At 44.9% G+C, this 20,660-nt stretch overlaps 1 protein-coding gene and 1 pseudogene across 1 annotated transcript; both read left to right on the forward strand.

Moving 5' to 3' along the window:
- The first annotated feature begins 2,520 nt into the window (after window positions 1–2,520).
- Window positions 2,521–3,556, forward strand: LOC125965213 (olfactory receptor 476-like). The gene is given in 2 exon segments (XM_049713765.1): window positions 2,521–2,595; window positions 2,598–3,556. Coding segments are annotated over 2 exon segments (954 nt in total). The 3' UTR covers window positions 3,477–3,556.
- Window positions 3,557–5,255: 1,699 nt separating this feature from the next.
- Window positions 5,256–20,346, forward strand: LOC101270344 (olfactory receptor 1052-like; annotated as a pseudogene).
- Window positions 20,347–20,660: the final 314 nt, after the last annotated feature.

Raw genomic sequence — 20,660 nt, forward strand, 5'->3', positions numbered from 1 at the left:
CCTGTCTACCCTTCATCCATCTTTCTCTACATGACCACAGTACAACTGTTGAAAATCAGAAATTAAAATTGGTGCAATAGGGTTGACTAAACTATAGGTTTTATTTAGATGTCATCAGTTTTTCCACTAATGTCCCTTTTTGTTGTTGTTCCAGTCTCTAAATCCAGGATACCACATTGTATTGAGTTGCTAAATTTTCTTAGTCTCCTCCAATCTGTGACAGTTTCCCGGTCATTCTTGTCATTTTTGCTGTTGGCAGTTTTGAGGCATACTGGTCAAGCATTGTGTGGAATGCTTCCCGACTTGGGTTTGTCTGATGTTTTCTCATGATTAGGTTGAAGCTATGGACTTCTTACCCAATTCTTATTCTCCAACGTTTGTCACCTGATTTGGGCAAGTGGAATTCCAAACTCACCCATCTGGGTAGTAACTAACCTCTTTGCAGCCTGATTTGCCTTGATAAGACTCTGTATGTTTTTTCTTTGGCCATGCCACGTGGCATGCGGGATCTTAGTTCCCTAACGAGGGATCAAACCCATGCCCCCAGCAGTGGAAGTGCAGAGTCTTAACCACTGGACTGCCAGGGAAGTCTATTGAGGGCCAACATTGTGCCAGTCCCTGGAGATACAGCAATGAACAGAATTGACAAAAATGCCTGGCTTCACGGTTCGTGCATCCTAATGTCAGGGTTGAGATCATAAACTAATCAGTCATGCGTATATAGCATGTTAGGAGGGAATCAGTCCTACGAGGAAAAAAAGATCAAACCGAGAAGAGGAATAGTGAGTGCTGGAGTAGGAGAGAGCTTCCTTTAAATAGGGTGCTTAGGAAGGGCTGCACAAGCAGGTGACATTTGAGCCACAGCTTAAAGGAGTAGAGAGAAGGAGCCATGTGGCAGCTAACTGAAGCAAAGCGAGGGTAGGGGCCAGTGAGCACAGAGGTCCTGACTCATGCCTGGCGTGTCCTAAGAGGAGTAAGGAGAGACGTGTAGCTAGAGCAGGGTTAGGGAGAGTGGGGAGAGGAGGAGAAGAGGCCAGAGGGGTGAAGAGGGTGTCAGAGTAGTGGTCAGCCTAGCAGAGTGGGCTTTGAGGGCCACCGCGAGGGTTCTGACTTTCAGGTGTTAACAGAATCACCCTGGCTGCTCCTCATGAGAAAGAAACAAGACACCAGCTAAGACCAGTTGCAATAACCCAAGCAAGATAGGACGGTGCCTCTCAAAAGAGGGTGAGAAACCAGTATACCTTTTGAAGGTAGAGCCAAAATGATTTGCTGAGGGATTCGATGAGGGGTCGTGGGGGAAAAAGGTCAAAAATGGCTAGAAGGTTTTGGCCAAAACAACTGAAAGGATTGAGCTGACATTACCTGAGTGGGAAGACTTTCTTATCTAATTATAGTTAATTTATATTCATTCATTGACATGAGGCACTGTGATAGATATCAGGGCACAAATTATTGAGATATTAAGTAACTCTCCTCCTACTAGGAGTAAAAAAATGCAATAGGAAAGATGGATGGGCATTTTTTTTAATTTTTATTGGAGTATAGTTGATTTACAATATTGTGTTAGTTTCTGATGTACAACAAAGTGAATCAGTTATATATATGTATGTATATATATATATATATATATATATATATATATATATATATATATCCCCACTCTTTTTTAGGTTCTTTTCCCATATAGGTCATTGCAGAGTATTGAGTAGAGTTCCCTGTGCTATACAGTAGGTCCTTATTAGTTATCTATTTTATATATAGTAGTGTGTATATGTCAATCCCAATCTTGCAATTTATCCCTCCCTTTCCCTTTCCCCCCCGTAACCGTAAGTTTGTTTTCTACATCTATGACTCTATTTCTGTTTTGTAAGTAAGTTCATTTGTTTCGTTTTCTTTTAGATTGCACATATAAGCGATATCATATAGTATTTGTCCTACTCTGACTTCCTTCACTTGGTATGATAATCTCTAGGTCCATCCATGTTGCTACAAAAGGCATTATTTCATTCTTTTTTATGGCTGAGTAATATTGGATGGGCTTTATGTTAAAATATTAATTCAACTAAAGGAGTATTTGTGAAATCCAGGGGAGAGAGGAAGGGAACAGACCTCTAAGCTGGATTTGGAGAGACCCAAGGACATTCCAAGAAGAAAATGTTGAATTTGTGAAGACACCGACATCTGCAATAACATTGTATGTTTGTAGAAGTAAGTTTTTCAGAATTGCTAGAGGGTAAACTGAGAGCAGGGGAGCACGGAGGTGTTTCAAAGAGAACATCTAGCAGATTAAAGAATTTAGACATTATCCTAAGAGAGACAGGGAACACTTAGCACGCAAGCATGATTGTGACATCATGGGATTGCTGTGGGATTTCGAGAACAATCTACCACTCAGAGATACACGTGACTTTTCACTTGTAGTAGATGTTAAAGGCTACCTCTTTGATGAGAATGTTATTGTTTCTCCATTCTTGTTTCTCCTCCTCTTCTTCATTGTCATGCGAGAAACACACCAGTTCAATGGCCTGGGGTCAGAAGCACACCACAGTGAAGGGATTCATCCTGCTGGGCCTCACAAACAGCGCAGACCAAAAACAACTCAACTCCTCTTTGCCATCTTCCTGCTGATCTACTCTGTGATTCTGGTGGGCAACCTGGGCCTGATAGATGTGATCCATGCCAGCGCCACCCTCCACACCCCCATGTACTTCCTCCTGGGTGTGCTTTCCTTCCTTGACATCTGCAGTGCCTCCGTGTTCACTCCCAGGCTGCTGATCAACTTCGTCACCACTGACCAGTCCATCTCCTTCGTGGGCTGTGTGGTCCAGACGGCCCTCATGATCCTCCATGGCACAGGGGAGTGTCTGCTTCTGGCCATGATGGCCTATGACCAATTCGTGGCCATCTGCCCCCCTCTCCTCTACCACACCATCATGTCCAAGCGTTTGTGTGTCCGGCTGGTGGTGGCCACCTATGCTGCTGGGGTGTTCATTTCAGCTGTTCAGACAGGGAATGCCTTCATCTTGCCCTACTATGGTCCCAACATCATTGATCACTACTTCTGTGATATCCACCCCGCCATGCTCCAACTGGCCTGCTCAGAGACAACCATGGCCAATGTCATCTTGCTCGTCTTTTCTGCCTTGGTCACTGTCCCCACAATCTCAGTCATCTTGGTCTCGAATGCCTACATCCTGGTCACAATCTGTAGGATGAGGTCCTTGGAGGCCCAGCGCAAGGCCCTCTCCACCTGTGCCTCCCACCTCACTGCCCTCTCCTTTTTCTATGGGTCTGTGCTCCTTGTATATGTCCAATCCAACCCTGAAAGTGCCTCGGCCTGTAACAAGATCCTCTTTGTGTTCTACACCATTGTGTTCCCCATGCTGAACCCAATGGTCTACAGCCTAAAGAATAAATATGTCAAGGCCTCTGCACAAGTTAGGGTCCTTAAGCTAAGCAGAAAAGTAATTTATTAGAAAAGTATCTGGTAGCCCATAAGATAGAAGAGAAGCCTAGAGAACCCAGCCGGGACAAGAACCAAGAGAGGCAAGGCACAGCTAAGAGCCTGCCACAAGAGTAGTCTGTGCAGGATAGCACCACAGGAAGCACCACCTCTGGGCACTCTCCATGGCTGCAGCTAGCACTGCTGCCCCAAGCTTTCAACACAACTCAGCTGCTGGACACAGCCACCTGCACGAGCCACCACACCCCCCCTCTATAGCATCCAACTGTGTATCATCTCTAACGGATCCTAGACCTTCCCATCATTCCCTGAAGCTCAAGTCCTAAGCAGGAGCCTTCACCTGTCTGGCAACGTAGCTATTCTACATCTCTTGATATATTAACTACATCCAGCATGGATATCTTACATCCACTGAGCTCCTACATCCACATTTCAGTTGTACAAAGCCCTGGGAGGTGGAAATAGGACCTTCTTTCACTTCAGAAGTGGGAGCTAGATTCTACGTTCTTCCTGTCTTGAGAGTTCCCACATATGGAAAGGACCATTGAATGCCAAACAGTGAAAATGACATATTTCAACAGGAGAAACTTTCCCTACAAGGCTCTACAGGGAATGTTGCCCTTCTGAATACATGATGTTGGAGAAATAATGCATGTGGTGTTTGAGTATAGGGAGGAGACAGTAGTCACTCGACTTTGTGGGAGAGAGCGGAGGCGCCAATTAGCCAGGGCCCAAAATGTGCTCTAAAGCAGTCATGAGCTATTATTTCTATGTAAATGGCCAATTAAACAAAATTAAAGGCTGAAAGACCATACAGCTTTCTTCAATCAAAATCAAATTACCTTTATGTTTTTAGACAAAACCCTACTTGTATTGTAACAGAAATCAGTCTTACTAATTTAAGAGTGGGGAAAAGGAGGTGGAATGTATTGTGAAACCCAGATGTCAACTGAGGTTCAGTATCTTTTGGGGATTCAAATAAAATTGGCTTGAACGCTGTTCCATGTATGGTAGTGTCCCCACATCCCTGCCAACCTGGGAATCCTAGGTAACAGGAGATGGGTTGTAAATGTGTTTTATGCTTTGCCTGGTTACCTCTAACTCTGAGTTCCTTAATCCACTGAATTACTTCAGTTTATGAATCAGCCAGGGAGGGCGAAAAAGCATGGGATTAAGAATGTGGATGCGGCTTCCCTGGTGGTGCAGTGGTTGAGAGTCCGCCTGCCGATGCAGGGGACACGGGTTCGTGCCCCGGTCCGGGAGGGTCCCACATGCCGCGGAGCCGCTGAGCCTGCGCGCACGGAGCCTGTGCTCCACAACGGGAGAGGCTACAACAATGAGAGGCCCACGTACCGCAAAAAAAAAAAAAAAAAAAAAGAATGTGGATGATATAAATGGGGAAGAGGGAAAAACAAAACCTGACCATCTTAGATCCTGATGGGGAAGAAAAAAGAGGAGTATAGGCAGGTTGGGTTAAGGGCAATACAGCTGGGCTTGAGGCCTGTGAAGAAGACAAAGAAGCAGTTACATCTCCAGCAGATAAATCATTCACCTGTAACTTCACAGATGCCAAGGTGAAACTTCTTCCTAGAAAACTAATTAATCCATGGGTGAACCCGTTGATCAATGCTTAGTGACGATATTGGAATCACCTCCCGGCTTTATGTACAGGTTTGAGGTCATTTTTCTTAACATACTGTACTAGGCTTCTCCAGAGAAGCAGAACCAACGGGATATATATGGATAGATAGATATAAGAGGAGATTTATTATAGGAATTGGCTGGCGCAGTTATGGAGGCTGAGATCCGCAATCTGCCGTCTGCAAGCTGGAGGACTAGGAAAGACAGTGCTGTAATTCAGTCTGAACAAAAGCCTAAAAACCAGGGGGCTATCGACGTAAGTTGTGGTGAGATTCTGAAGCCTCGGGAACCAAGATCAGCAATATCTGAGGGCAGGAGAAGATGGAGGTCCCACAGTTCAAATAAAAACAGCAAAGTCACCCTTCCTCGGCCTTCTTGTTTTATTCAGGCGCTCTACCGACTGGAGGATGCCCACCCGCATTGGTGAGGACCATCTTCTTTACTCAGCCTTCCAATTCAAATGCTAATCTCTTCTGGAAACCCCTCACAGACACACTGAGAAGTGTTTTCCAACTATCTGTGCATCCTTTTGTCCGGCCAAGTTGGCACATAAAATTAACCATCACACATGCTAAGGCTAGAGCAGGCTCCAGCCGGTCCCCTACCACCTCCGCAATACTCCATCTCAGACTCAGGAAGTTAGGAACTGCAGTCTTTTCATGAAAATAAGCCATTTGCTTAATTAGAAAGTTTTCTTTAAATAATAATTTCCCTTAGGGCCAAGGAGATGCAGAGGACCAGGAAACGGAGAAGGGGAGAAGCCAACCCCTCTTTCACTGCCCTGGTAAACTCAGACCCTGCTTCCTAACTTCACCGATTGCTGAGCACATGTTGCCAACAGCCCTAGGCAACCTAGTCACAGACTAAGAAGTGAACAGGTTCCCAAAAAATTGATAGGTGAGTAGCCTAAGAGGAATGGAGGGAAGACAAGGCAGAGGTGTGAGCGCAGGAGCAGCTGGTGACATGGCAAAGTTTCCCCAGAGAGACAAGGCATCCAATTCCTTCAGCCCCCCACATACTGCCCTCTCCAAATGGAACCCAGCCCTCTCCTCCCCTCTCCCTTCACCTAAAACCATCTGGCATAGAACCCAATAGGAGTCATTGGAATGTTGGTTCGAAATTAAGTCAAAATGTTACCTCTCTCAAGAGCATTTGAATTAAATTTTTATTTACACATCTTTAGAGCACCCAGAGCCCAGCCAGTACCTGAACATCTAGAACTTTCCATTGGGTGGAAGTGAAGCCAAAGGTAGGGGCAGATCAAGCCACAGGTGCTAAAAGGAAGACTGGTCTGTGGTCCCAGAGAGGCAGCCAAAGCACTGGGCTACAATGGATCACAGTCCAAGCAAACAGTCAGTGTTGAATGAGTGTTTACTGTTACCAATGACTGGCTCCAGCACCTGAGAAAAATTGGTCAGCCTTGCTGGGCCTCAGGTCTGTCCTATGTAGAATAGAGATGATCCCTAAAATCTCCTGTTTACAGATGGAAAGGGGGGATAAATCACTTTGAATCTCCTGGATGTTCATCTTGTTCTCAAGGGTCTCAAACTCATTTAAACTAACCCTAAAAGTCTTTGGGGGAGGGACATTGTAATGAAGTGGGGAGTCGGCCCTGGCACTGTGATCTTCGGTGGAAAACTCAAGCTCTCCAGCGGCTGATAACTTCACTCACCAAGCGTAATGTCTCTCCAGACATCACTTCCAGGGACAACTTGGGGCAGGATGGAAGGAGCCAAAATTAGATAAGACAGGGGCCTTCCCTTGGAGGAAGAATCCAAGACAGTCTAAGGGCACCTCCAACTGGAGCTGGCCAGAGGAAACTAGTATCTCAAGGAGAGGGAGATGGACAGATATCCTTCAGAAGATTCATGGATCCCGCTAGGGTGTGGCCACCCTGCCTTCTCCACAGGATCCTGAATGCTGTCCACACCCCCCACCAGTGTCACAGACCCCGTTTCATCCTTACCCTCTCCGAGACCTCAGAGAAACTGGCCAGTCCCAAGAAGCTGAGTTAGATGGGAAGCAAGCCTGGCTCATAGGCAGTGTGTGGATAAGCTCTGTAAAGATGAATTTGCTCCATGGAGGGGTACCAGTCAATCTCAGACCCCATTCTTCTACTCTAAGATGCTCATAAAGTAGGATGTTTGATAACTTGAGAGACTGAAGTTTCAAGGCCAGCCCTCCAGAGTCATTATCACCCAGAAAACTCTATGCCCAGGAAACACTGTGTCTGTGTCTGAAGCAGGACCTCAGGGTCTGAACAGTGAAGCTTCCCTTGGGTGTTACTGTTGCATCCAACAGACACTTTGCTGTTCTACTCACATGCTCTTTGAAGCTCAAAACTGCAATTCTTTATAAAAATGACCCAATCACTCAATTTACAAAGTTGTCAGTAAACAAGTGATGTGAGCAAAACAGGCAGGCTCTCAAACTGTGCCCTAGAAGACCAAAGCAAGAAGGAAGACCAGAGACAGACTTGAGGACTTACGGGCAGGATGGGATGTTTAAAATTTCTTAGCGGTTCCTATCTGACATAGCTGCCTTCATGCCTCTCCCCTTTCTGACTTCCACAGTCACAAGACTTGGGCTCAGACATTCAGCCCAAATGTGGGTCGCTGCCCTGGCAGCCCCAGCACTGAGTCTCCACAGTGGAGCTGCTGGGGGAAGCCAGAGTTTTCCCTCAGTGTGATCACCATAACCCATGGTTAACGCCAACTCACTTGCCGTGCTCGCCCCTCATGTCCTCTTCCCCAGGCTTAGCCGTCACTGAGAAATCACATGTTCCTAAATACAACCCAGACCTACTGGGTAATGAATCTACCTCCTTAGCCACCCAATCACTCTCCCAAATTTCCTTCTTTCTCTTTCCCTATGAACCAGAAATCCTGAGACAGAAGACTGTAGATTCATGAGAGCATAAGGTGAAACAGAAGCTACGTGGGTCATGGAATCAGACAGGACTGGTGTCTGAGTCTGGTTTTGCCATGTACAATCTAGCTTAATTTGTAAACAAGAACGTTGTGTAAAGATTAAATACTTATATGGCAAAAGGCTTAGCATATAGCATGGTTTAGAGTAGATGATCACCTGATACCAGCTTCCCCACTTCTTCTAGGATTATTTATTCTGGGCATTAAAAGGGCATTGGCTGCTGGTATCAGTGATGTGGTCATGCAAAATAGCATCTTCATCTTGCTCTCCCGTGGCTCCAGCACCGTTCATCAGTACTTCTGCGACCTCTGCCTCTCAGCCTAACCTCCAACTTACCTGTGCTGACCTTGCCAAGGCTGAGGCCATCCCCTTCCATTGTTCTGCTTACCCTCTCCATTGTCACTGTCATCCTAGTCATGACCAGAAGGATGCATCCCCTGAAAGCCCAAAGCAAAGCTCCCTCCATCCGTGACTTTCATCTTACTGTCATCTCCCTCTTCAATGGCACCATCGTGTTCATATAGGCTCAGCCAGCTCTCGGAGTCTCAAGACAATGGGCTAAACCCTGAGGTCCTGTAGCAGGACAGAGCCAGGACAAGTACTCAGATCCTGCAGAGCGCGGTAACTCTACACCAAGGATGAGTCAAAGGCCAAATACCAGGAGAAGAACGATAAGAGTTCAAAACCCAGGTCAAGATAAGAAAGGCAGCATCATGAGTGAAATCAGGGTCAGACACAAAGTTAGACCAATAGGTGGTACCCTTGGGGGCAAGACAAATATCAGATTCCTTGTCCTTAAGGCCATTGGAAGTCAAACTTAACGTGTGAGGAGCCAGACTCAGAAAGGGGTATTTCAGATCCCTCCAGACTCCTGCTTACGTACAAAATATGTTTGGAGTTAAGCTTCTTTTAAAGACCCATCCTCTCCTATTCTGGCACCTGACCTTGACCTCTCCTCCACAGCTCTATTGCCCCTGATAAGAGACAGTGGCCAAAGACAGCACTTCAGAGGCTGCAGTGAAGCGTACGCTGTCCCAGCACCTGTTTCCTCACCAGCCTCCTTCATTCATGAGCTCTCCACTCCCAGGACAGCATACACACACAAGCACATTTGTCACTGGGACGGTGCTGAATTATTCCCACAGAGTTACATTCCTACAAACTCTGCTCACCGTTGCTATCTGGCTGTGTATCTCGCTTCCCCAGCTGAACTGCAGGCTCTCTGAAGCAGGAAACAAAGCTCGTATTTCATTTCATCCCCCACTGAGCCCAGCACAGTGCTGGGTAGTTAATCAGGGCATATTAATTAAGGCATATGTAGTTATATATATTTCACCTCTTCCTCTTTGGATTTTCGGCTTTTAGACAGCAGAAGATAAAAAGAATACCAGTTGTTGTTATTCTATAAGGCTCGGGACTTTATGAAACAGTCTGCTCCCTGAAGGAGGCATTTGCCCAATAACGATCATTCATAGCTAATATTTATTGAACATATATTATGTGCCAAGAATTCTGGGAGGCACCACATACACACTATTTCATTTAACCCTCATAACAATTCTATGAGTAGATTATGCCTATTTCACAGATGAGAAAACTGAGAGTCCAAGAAACCTAGGGTCAAATATAGTTCAATGGCAGATCCAGGTCCAGCTGATTCCAAAGCCTACGCTCTACTCGAATGTCTAAAACCCCTTGGGTTTTTGCAGAAAATTATACAAGCTTACATTTCTACTGCTTCCAAAAAATCCAGAGAACTTCTCCCTATTTCCCACCAAGGCCCAGCTTTTCTATTAATCCCATAGAGTCTTGACTCCTACCAGGAGTTTTCAGTTCCTACAGAGCACCTGAAGAGCCACTTGGAAGAGGAAAAAAGAAATGGGACAGAAGGGGCAGGAAAAATTAGGAAATGAAAGGGCCCTTGGTGCCACTGCTCTGGCCCCACTCCTTTTGCCACAAAAGAAAGCCCCAATTTCCTAAGCCAGTTACCTCTCCGTCATCCCCTTCCTGAGTTCCATCTTAATGCTAGTGTAGAGTTTCTTTGTGAGTCACAACAAATAATGAAGCCACTTTTTCTTCCAAGGCAAGTCCACGCTGGTTTCAAGACTGGACAAGCAGTGATTCGCTGATTGAATCATAAATGGGGAGCTTGGAGAAGGAGTGACGTTGCTTAAAGTAGCGTCTCTCCCCCAAATCAGAGAAGGGTCTACTGAACCAGGACCTCAATTTTTCCTTGTGCAAAAGGAAGTATTTAGAAAATATGATCTAAGGAAGGTCACTTCCAGTCCTGATATCCACATGAAATCTGAACCCACTTGGCAGTACCAATGAACCTTTGTATTGATAAAACATATACTGATGGGGTAACCTGCCTTACAGGTAATGTAACTCTGCTTTTCTTCTCAATTATCAGAAAGCAAAATGGCTCCCCCAAAAACAGGAAGCAAAATGCTCCCAAGTCACCCTGGGTAAAGAATGGATTGTCAATTGATAACTCTTTGAAATACCACCAGAAAACCTGTTTCTCGACCAAAGCTAAGTTTATTAGACTTACTATAATAAGAGAGAATACAGAATCTTAGTAGTTCTCAATAGGAGGAAATCAATGGAAAATATTTATAGATTTGGGGGGTCTGGATTCAAGTGGCTTAAGATGGATCTTCCACATCAAGGAGCAGATCAGGACGCTGGACAAAGTCTGTGACGTTATAGTTTAGGATTGACAGAAGGGGGAAGGGCCTGAAAGCAAATCTTGGTAAGTAAACTACTGTTTGTTGAGAAAATTCTTTACCCAAGTGAGTGATCTATTGTCTTAATAGGAGAGATGTTTGCCTAGAGAAGCAAACTATTTGTTCAGATAAATTGGCCTGCAGGAACTTCATGAAGCAAACAGTGAAGTTATTTATTGGTTTACAATCACATCTTCCTAGGCCTGAATTTCTGGGAACAATCAGCTAAGTCATGTTGCCAAATAGGAAGTCTCAGCTCTCGGTCCCAATAGATAAACTATGTGGATATAGATGATCTCCAAGCTCAAGTTCAATTTATTTTTTTTTAAGCTACCATGAGACTCTATTCTGTCCCCATGGAAACTGAACTTCATCACCTCACTTCCTCCCACCAGTGACATTAAGCCTGGGTTCTAATGCTGTGTGTTTCTCCCACCTCACCCCACAAAGTGAGCAGAGATAGTTAATAGAGAACTAGTTTCAGCTGAAGAAGTGCTCATATCACTTGTCAATCAGGCTTGAAAGAATGGGGTTGTATAGAACCTGCTACTAACAACTAGAACCTCCTCATGTTAAAAAAATGAATTGTCATACATGAGTCATGGGGACGTAATGCACAGCATGGTGACTACAGTTAATGATACTGTCTTGCATATTTGAAAGTTGCTAAGAGAGTAGATCTTAAACATTCTCATCACAAGAAAAAAATTGTAACTACGTATGGTGACAGATGTTAACTAGACTTCTTGTGACCATTTCTCAGTATATACAAATATTAAATCATTATGTTGTACCCCTAAATCTAATAGAATGTTGTATGTCAATTATATCTCAATAAAAAATGTTTTTAACTAAAAGTCAAAACAGTTTTAGAAAATTGCCTTAGGTCAATTAGCTAGATGCTGGCTCAGTAAGTTGAAGAAAGGACTTCTCAGAGGAAACAGGAAGGAGCCTGGACCGAGAAGCATGGACCATCTGAATTAGGAGAGATGAGATAGAACTGGGGTTACAACCAAGAGAAGAAGTTTGCCCTGGAAGAAGATATCAGGCAGCTCAGGCTGCTGTATTAACGGACAATACCCACATCTCATTGGCTCACAGCAGCAGAAAGGGTATCTCTCACTCGTGTTCACGTCTATCATGAGTCCGTCGTGAGTCTGCTCGTTCCAAGATTCAGGCTCATGTAAGAGAAGCCCCTATATCCTGGACATGGCTGGTGTCATAGCAGAGGGAAGAGACGGGATATGGGAGACCATGGGGTGGCTCCTGAGGCGTGTATGCTCAGAGAGGGCACAAATCACGTCCATTCACACGCACGGGGCCACACCTAGTGATGCGGCCAAGCTTAATTTAAGTGAGGAAAGAGAATGGGTAAGAATTCTCATCCGAGAGCTCCAGGGAGGAGCACTGACTCTTAGGCATCAGAATAAAATCTAGCCCATGAAGGAACACTGCATTCGTGAGTAGAGGGCTGGCAGCATGAAGGGGGCATTTGCGGGGCAGATGCATCAGACACCTCGTGCAGGTTGGGATGCAGCGCAAAGGTCAGAGGACTCAGCACTGTTTCACTTCGAGATTCAGCAGGTCTTCCCAAGTGAATAAACCCCCTCTTATCTGCAGGAAACTTGGGCAATCCAGTCGCTCACCTGCTGTGACTCTCTCCCAGATCTGTAGTCTAGGGACTGAATTTCTTTTACCCAAACAAGTCATTTGCTTAACAAGGCCTCTTGCTTTATGAGGTGATTTCCCCTGGGATTGTGGAAACCCGAGGTGGCAGAGTCCCCAAGGAGTGAGCCAGTGTCTTCCTTCCTGGCCTGGGAAAAGCAGTCTTTCTATTCCCTGTTCTCACTGGACTTGGCCCTCCAGCGCCCATAGCTGAGGGTGTCTGTCAAAGTTATTTATAACAGTGAAAAGTTGGAAATACCTTATTGTCAACCCAGGGGGACAAGCAAATGATGCCACACATACACAATAAAAAACATGTAGTGATTAAATACAATTATGTAGACTATTACTTATTGATTGATATAGGGAAATGCCCATGGCATGAGTGAGAAAGTAAATGACAGAATATCTTATGTAGTATAACTCTGTTTGATCCTGTTTATGGAAAATCATGGTCATGATCGCATTGAGAAATTTATAACACGAACACTCACCAATGTCCATTTTCTGTGGTGGCAGGACTTTAGATGTTGTTCTGCTCTCTTCTTGGTTCTTTTCTGTGTTGTTTAAATTTTTTACAACTAGCGTGTGTTATTTTTACAAAGACAATAGAGCTATTTTGTAGGTGGGAAGAATTATGTTGTTTTTTTTAGGTGGAGAGATGTAGTTTCAATACTGCTAACTGAATAAAGCAAATATGATATAATCCCATTATTGTATATTTACAGCAAATATACATCTTGTTTCCCAGGGACATTCTGAGGATCAAAGGAAATAACAATGGGGGAAGCCACGTCTAGACCATCCAAGGGGGCACATGTGTTGATGTCATTATCACTTTCACTCACTTCTTGTGAGACCTGGGGATTACGTGGACTCATGCCCCTGTGCACATCTCGGCCTTTTGAGTCTCAGTAACCTGAAGACAGGCCCACCAGAGATGGACACTGTAAATGAAGAGCATCTGTCCTGGCATTTGACGGAGAATCCCTGCTCCTCAGGGGTTCCCAGACAACCCTCCCCAAGACCTCTCCAGCATACCTTGGAGACAACCTGCAGTTCTAGGACTGCTCCTGGGAGGACCAGTCACGAATTCCCACTGGCACATTTCTTAACTCTAGGGGTCATGATGAAAAACACTGGACGAAACTTAAGACGGGAGTCTTCCCAGCTTTGTTACAACTGGTTGAGAAGTTCTCTTGAGAAAGCTGGTCAGGGGCAATTAATGAAAAGGGGAGAGGAACACCCCAAGAGGTCTGCAAAAACAAGGTTCATGGATGGATGGTCTCTGCTCAACCACAGGTAAGCGGGCTGAGAGGTGGAATCCTAATACCAGTAAGGGCTTAGATTCCTTTATCCTCCCTTTCTCATGAACCATGCTCACACCATTCAAATCTGATCAGCCCCTTCATCGAGGTGACTGGAAGAAAATTGGAGCTCAGAAGCAGTGCACAGTAAGGTTGAAATTAATTTCCTTAGGGTTGTACCCAGGGACCTCTTGGCTTTTTATTTTATTTTTTTTAATATTTGGCTGCATCATGTCTTAATCGCGGCATGCGGGATCTACGTTAAGGCATGCGGGAATCTTTCCTTGTGGCGGGCAGGCTTCTCTCTAGTTGTGGCGCAAGGGTTCCAGAGCACGTGGGCTCTGTAGTTTGCAGCACGCAGGCTCTCTAGTTGAGGCACGCAGGCTCAGTAGGTGTGGTGCGCCAGCTTAGTTGCCCTGCGGCATGTGGGATCTTAGTTCCCTGACCAGAGATGGAACCAGCGTCCCCTGCATTGGAAAGCAGATTCTTTACCACTGGACCACCAGGGAAGTCCCAGGGGCATCTTGGCTTTTACTGCTCACATTCTATCCTCTCTTTTTTTTTTGCGGTACGCGGGCCTCTCACTGTTGTGGCCTCTCCCGTTGCGGAGCACAGGCTCCGGACGCGCAGGCTCAGCGGCCATGGCTCACGGGCCCAGCTGCTCCGCGGCATGTGGGATCTTCCCGGACCGGGGCACGAACCCATGTCCCCTGCAATGGCAGGCGGACTCTCAACCACTGCACCACCAGGAAAGCCCAAATGTTTATTTTTAAAAGACAAGGAATAAATAGTACCTGGACTAACCCTGGGGGTCTGAAAACTCCAGTTTCTTCACCCATTCACTAAAGCTCTTTCTATCAAAAGAAATGTATTTATTGGGAATTCCCTGGTGGTCCAGTGGTTAGGACTCCTCCCTTTCACTGCTGAGGGCACGGGTTCAATCCCTGATCAGGGAACTAAGATCCCACAAGCCGTGCAGCATGGCCAAAATTTAAAAAAAAAAAATTTATGAAATTAGTTGAGACTCCAAACTACTGATCACTGTACTTTACACACAAATATCAAGCAATTAAAGTTATAGCCAAAAGTGGCAAGTTCCTGTGCCCAACGCAAGAGCAGAGGTGTCAGAGAGAGAAGCGGAACCCATCCTTGGCTCTGTAAGGTATCCATGGGAACAGGAGATCTTCAGAAACTCTCAGGGACTTTCTCATCTTGAGATGACCTCCACCTTCATGAGCCGCCCCTCTTCTGACCTTGATAAGTCTTCTCTTTTCTTTCTTGTCAGGACACTTCATTCTCATTCATGTACTCTCATTGCCATTGCAGCCCCTCATCAACATCTTAGCAGAGGAACTGGAGGGGGCTGTCCTTCTGCTTTCTCATCCAGGAATTTATTACTGTGAATCCAGCTCCTCCAGGGTTCAATCACACCCATTGTTTCAGCCAACTCACCCCTTAACTCTATCAGTGTGCTAGAGATGAGTGAGCCAAGGTCATGGAATTATTGAAGAGACAGGCCAAGCAAAGCACCCCCGCCAGCTTCCTTCTGGTTTTCTCTGTGCTGAGGTCTTTAAGGACCACAATAACTAACATCTCTCCTCTCTATGCTAATTCTGAACCAATTAAGAGAGATGAGGTAGAAGAAACGCAGACAGAGAGCAAAATACCACCTGCATCACTGATGCAACTTGGTACTGCAGAACATGACTCATCCTTGTAAGTGGTCTTCTTAAAAATTAGACAGACAATGACCTAGTTTTAAGGTCTACATTACGGAGAAATAGAGCAGAGCAGAACCTGTGCTTCCAATGAGCAAAGCAGAGCTACACGCATTCAGTGCCTTATCCCAAACCCATTGATCACAAAAGGCATCCCTCCTCCAGGAGAAGAGGGGGCCAGGTGTATTACACAATGGATATCCCTCTTTAAGAAAGGAAACACCATGAGCAGAGAGGAAGCAACCCCACTGGTGCTCTCCATAGGTAAAATCTGTACATACTTTTTTATATTTCAAGAGGCCGAGTTGCCAATAGATACTGATAGCACAAAGCCCTATTACCAGCTTTGATCAGACGCCACTTATTTCTAGCTATCCTGAGATACTCTGAAGAGGCCCTACCTTATTCCTCCTTTGTTCCCAGCCTCATCCAGATGATACAGAATTCCAAACATTTAACAACCAGAACGCCATGGGCACCAATCAGAACAGATGCTCCAACAATTAGAACCTACACTCAACCAATCAGAACTGATGTCCAACCAATGATGTCCAACCAACGACAGAAGGCCCTGGCCAGTATCCCATACAAGGGCTTCCCCTCCGAACAGCAGCCTTGGTTATCTGAAAACCCAAAAAGCGAGGATGCTTAGAGGCAAATTCTTGAGAGCATGACAACAGCTGAGAAAACTTACATAAACATGTGGGCTCCTCTGGAGAGGTTAGGTGTGTGAACACTCTGACCTGTGCTCTCTGGTGAAAGAGCTCACCTCCAGTTCAGAACCATGCCCTGCACTGGACCCCAATACCACAAATCTGGCATGTCCTACTGCCTTGTTATTTATAGCTAAAACACAAGACTTTGGTTCTTCGGTCATGGTTTTGTTGAACTGGAGTTTTCATATTTAATGTAGCTGCCTATTCTCCCATACAAATATTTTTCTTAGTTAGTGGTAACTAATAAGTGACTTTGTTTTAATTTATTGCGTTTAATTTTCTCCCCTTGGATTATTAGCTCTGTCAATAGAGAGAGATCTGAAAGCCCAGCCTCAGGGATTTCCCTGGCGGTCCAGTGGTTAAGACTCTGCACTTCCACTGCTCCCTGGTCGGGGAAATAAGATCTCACATGCCATGTGGCATGGCCAAAAAAAAAAAAAAAGAAAGCCCAGTCTCCTGACAACTGCTCAGGAGGCCTGTACCAATAGCCAGGAGTGTCCCCAGCTGGGTGTATTAGTGTCCTAGGGCTGCTGTAACAAAGTACCACAAATTGTGTGACTTAAAACAAGAAAAATACACTCCCTCGTAGTTCTGGAGGCTGCAAGTTCAAAATGAAGGTGTTGGCAGAGATGTGCTCCCTCAGAAGCTTCAAGGCCTGGATCTTTCCTTGTCTCTTCTGGCTCCCAGAAGCCCCAGACATCCTTGGCTTGTGGCAACATCACTCCAACCTCTGCTTCTGTCTTCACATGGCCACCTTGCCTCTGTATCCGTGTCTTCACATGGCATTCTCCCGTATCATCTCCTGTATCTCCATTTTCTTTTCTTATAAGAACACCAGTCATAGTGGATTGAGGGCTCGCCCTAATCGAATATGATTCAACTTGATTACTTCTGCAAAGATCCTATTTACAAATAAGGTAACATTCACAGGTGCCAGGGGTTAGGACTTCAACAAATCTTCCTGAAAGATACAATTCAACCTACAACACTGGGAGAAATCACTGCTCTACTGAGTCACCTTATATTAATGATGACATTAGGCTTGATTTCAATGTCCCTGGCCTTGGGGACTAGTACTGTTGGAGCCTTTGCCCCCAAATAAATAACAAATTAACACTTCCATGTATTCCCTCTCTGGACCAACATACCGGCCTCCAACACTCACTAGTGATGCCAGTTCTCCATGGAACAGGAAATTTGGGGAAGAGAAAATTATTATAACTATATAATAGACATATGATTTTTACTTGGACTGAGTTCTAATCCCATGTTCTTTATGTACTAGCTCTTTTACCTTGGACAAATTGATACTCTCACTAAATATAAATGGACATAATTTTTTTTGTTCTATACATTTTTACAATTTATTTTATTGAAGTATAGTTGATTTACAATGTTGCATTAATTTCTGCTATATAGCAAAGTGATTCAGTTATATGTATATATACATTCTTTTTCATACTCTTTTCCATTATAGTTTATCATGGGATATTGAATATAGTTCCCTGTGCTATACAGTAGGACCTTGTTGATTATTCATAGTTTGCATCTGCTAATCCCAAACTCCCAATCCATCCCTCCCCTTGCCCTGTCCCCCTTGGCAAACATAAGTCTGTTCTGTTTCATAGATAAGTTCATTTGTCATATTTTAGATTCCACATATAAGTGGTATCATATATTATCTGTCTGTCTCTGTCTGATTTACTTCACTTAGTGTGATAATCTCTAGGTCCATCCATGTTGCTGCAAATGGCATTATTTCGTTCATTTTCATGTCTGAGTGGTATTCCATTGGATATATGTACCACATCTTCTTTATCCATTCCTCTGTTGATGGACATTTAGGTTGTTTCCATGTCTTGGCTATTGTGAATACTTAAATGGGCATAATATTTAAGTGAGAAAGTATTATGAAGTTTCAATAGCTGTTTAGGAAATGAGTTAGCACATGACTCACAGTAGGTGATCAGTTCATGCCAGTGTCACCTCCCCAGTTCCTCTAGCACTGCCCATTCTGGGGGAATTAAAAGAGCTTCAGACACTGAACCCAGGGTCTGCCTCTAGGGTACAAGCCTGTCTTACTTGGTGTCTCTGCAGTGACAGGGGCACCACAGCGAAGAACTGCACCTGCATCACCTGGTTCCTCCTGCTGCAGCTCACAGAGCAGGTAGGGCTCAAGGGCATCCTCTGCACTCTTCCTGTTCATCTACTCAGTTACCCTCACAGGCAACCTGGCCATGATCACCCTGATCCACGCAGACCCGCAGCTCCACACACCCATGTACTTCTTGCTGAGTATCCTCTCCTTCATAGACTCCTCCTTCTCCATGTTAAACACCCCCAGGTTCCTGCAGAGCTTCCTCACCTCAAGCCAGTCCACCTCCTTTTCAGGCTGCCTGGTCCAGATGACCCTCATGACTCTCCACGGTACTGCTGGGTGTCTGCTCCTGACCATTATGGCATATGACCGATTTGCTGCCATCTACCACCCTCTCCTCTACCACATCAGCATGTCCCAACATCTGTGGGTCCAACTGGTGGCAGCCACCTATATGGCTTCTGTTGCCAATTCAGCTTTACTGACTGGGTACATCTTCAAGCCGCTCTACTGTGGCCCCAATATCATTAACCACTATGTCTGTGACATCCCCCTCATGCTCCAACTTGCCTGTGCAGACATTGCCAAGGCTGAGGCCATTGTCTTCTCATCTTCTGCCTTGATTATCCTCTTTACCATCATCATTATCCTGGTCTCTTATGCCTACAGCCTGGTGACTATCTGCAGGATGCGTTCCCTCAAGGCTCAGAGCAAAGCACTCTCCACCTGTGCCTCTCACCTCGCAGTCATCTGCCTCTTCTATGGCACCATCACCTTCATGTATGCTCAGGCAAGCTCTCACAGTTCCATGGAACAGAACGAGGTCGTGTCTGTCTTCTACACAGTGATCATCCCCATGCTGAACCCTCTGATCTACAGCCTGAGGAATAAAGATGTGAAGTCTGCTCTAAAGAGGGGATGCCTTGACATGCTGCCTTCCTAACAGAGAGCGGAACATTCTATCCTAAGCCATACCATGGTAGAGACAACATAAAACCTGAATAATATTAACACTTGGATAGAAGGAATTATGTGCCAGCACTATTTTAAATACCTTTCACTTATCAATCCATTTAATCTTCACAACAAGAGGTTGAAATAAATACAATTATTGTCCCTTAGGAATCTGAGGCACAGAGAGGCTGAGTAACTGGCTCAAGGTCACACAGCTAATAAGAAGCATAGTCAGAATTTGAATCCCGGCAGTCTGGCTCCAGAGACCATGTTTTCAACCCATACATTATATTGCCTTTTTCTGATAAGTGCATCTTACAAGCAGACAATGGGCACAGTTATTCCTAAATTCCATATGTCATAAGGAGGGGCTAGATCATGGAAGTCCTAGCCACTGCAGTCAGAGAAGAAAAATAAATAAAGGGAATACAAATTGGAAAAGAAGAAGTAAAACTCTCTTCAATAATCCCAGCATCTTTCATGCCTAATTTCTGTTATGGGACGAATTATCTCCCCACCCAAAAATTGATATGTTGAAACCTTAACCCCTGGTACCTCAGAACATAACTGTATTTGGAGACCGGGCCCTTAATACAATCGGACTGATGTCTTTATAAGAAGAGGAAATTTGGACACACAAATAGATACCTGGGATGTGCACACACAGAGAAAAGACCATGTGAGGACACAGCAAGAAGGTGGTCACCTTCAAAACAAGGGGAGAGGCCTCTGAAGAAACCAAATATTCCAACACCTTGATCTTGGACTTCTGGCCTCCATAACTCTGGAAAAAATTAGTATCTGTTGTCTAAGTTACACAGTCTTTGGTATTTTGTCAAGCACTAATATGGCTTCTATATTCAAGGCTGCCCCTTAGCCTAATATGACTGCTGAAGCTCTAGCCATCACTTTACTCTTTGAAGAAGAAAGCGGGAGGAATGGGGGACATCACCAGCTGTCTATCCCCTTTTTGTAGCCTTTTCAATAACAGCCAAGCACAACCATTGGCCCCTCGTTTGCCAGAACTTAGTCACATGGGAGTCACATGACTTGACTAAGCAAGGGAGGCTGGGAAATATGGTTATTAGCTGGGCACACGGCCACCTTGACAACCTTGGGATCCTGTGTTTAAAAAAGAAGGGGTGAATGAACACTGGATAGGCATCCAGTACTCTTGATGCCTATCCAGTATTCATTCCCTCACTGCCTGCTGCCTAGAGCAGAGGATGGCGGAGGACTGATGGTTCACCCATGACCCCAACACGCCCTGCCAGCCGTTTGTGTGTGGGCAGCATATAGTAAGTTTAAAGTTTTTAGCCAACATAAAAAATTTTGATACAATCACATTTTTTCAATCCCTATTGCCACTTTCTCTGGGAAGAAAAATTGAATTGGCGCATTCTACCAGTCTTATTCTCAGCACAGTTATAATCATCTT

Source organism: Orcinus orca, chromosome 8, assembly GCF_937001465.1.
Source record: "Orcinus orca chromosome 8, mOrcOrc1.1, whole genome shotgun sequence".
Lineage (NCBI taxonomy): Eukaryota > Metazoa > Chordata > Mammalia > Artiodactyla > Delphinidae > Orcinus > Orcinus orca.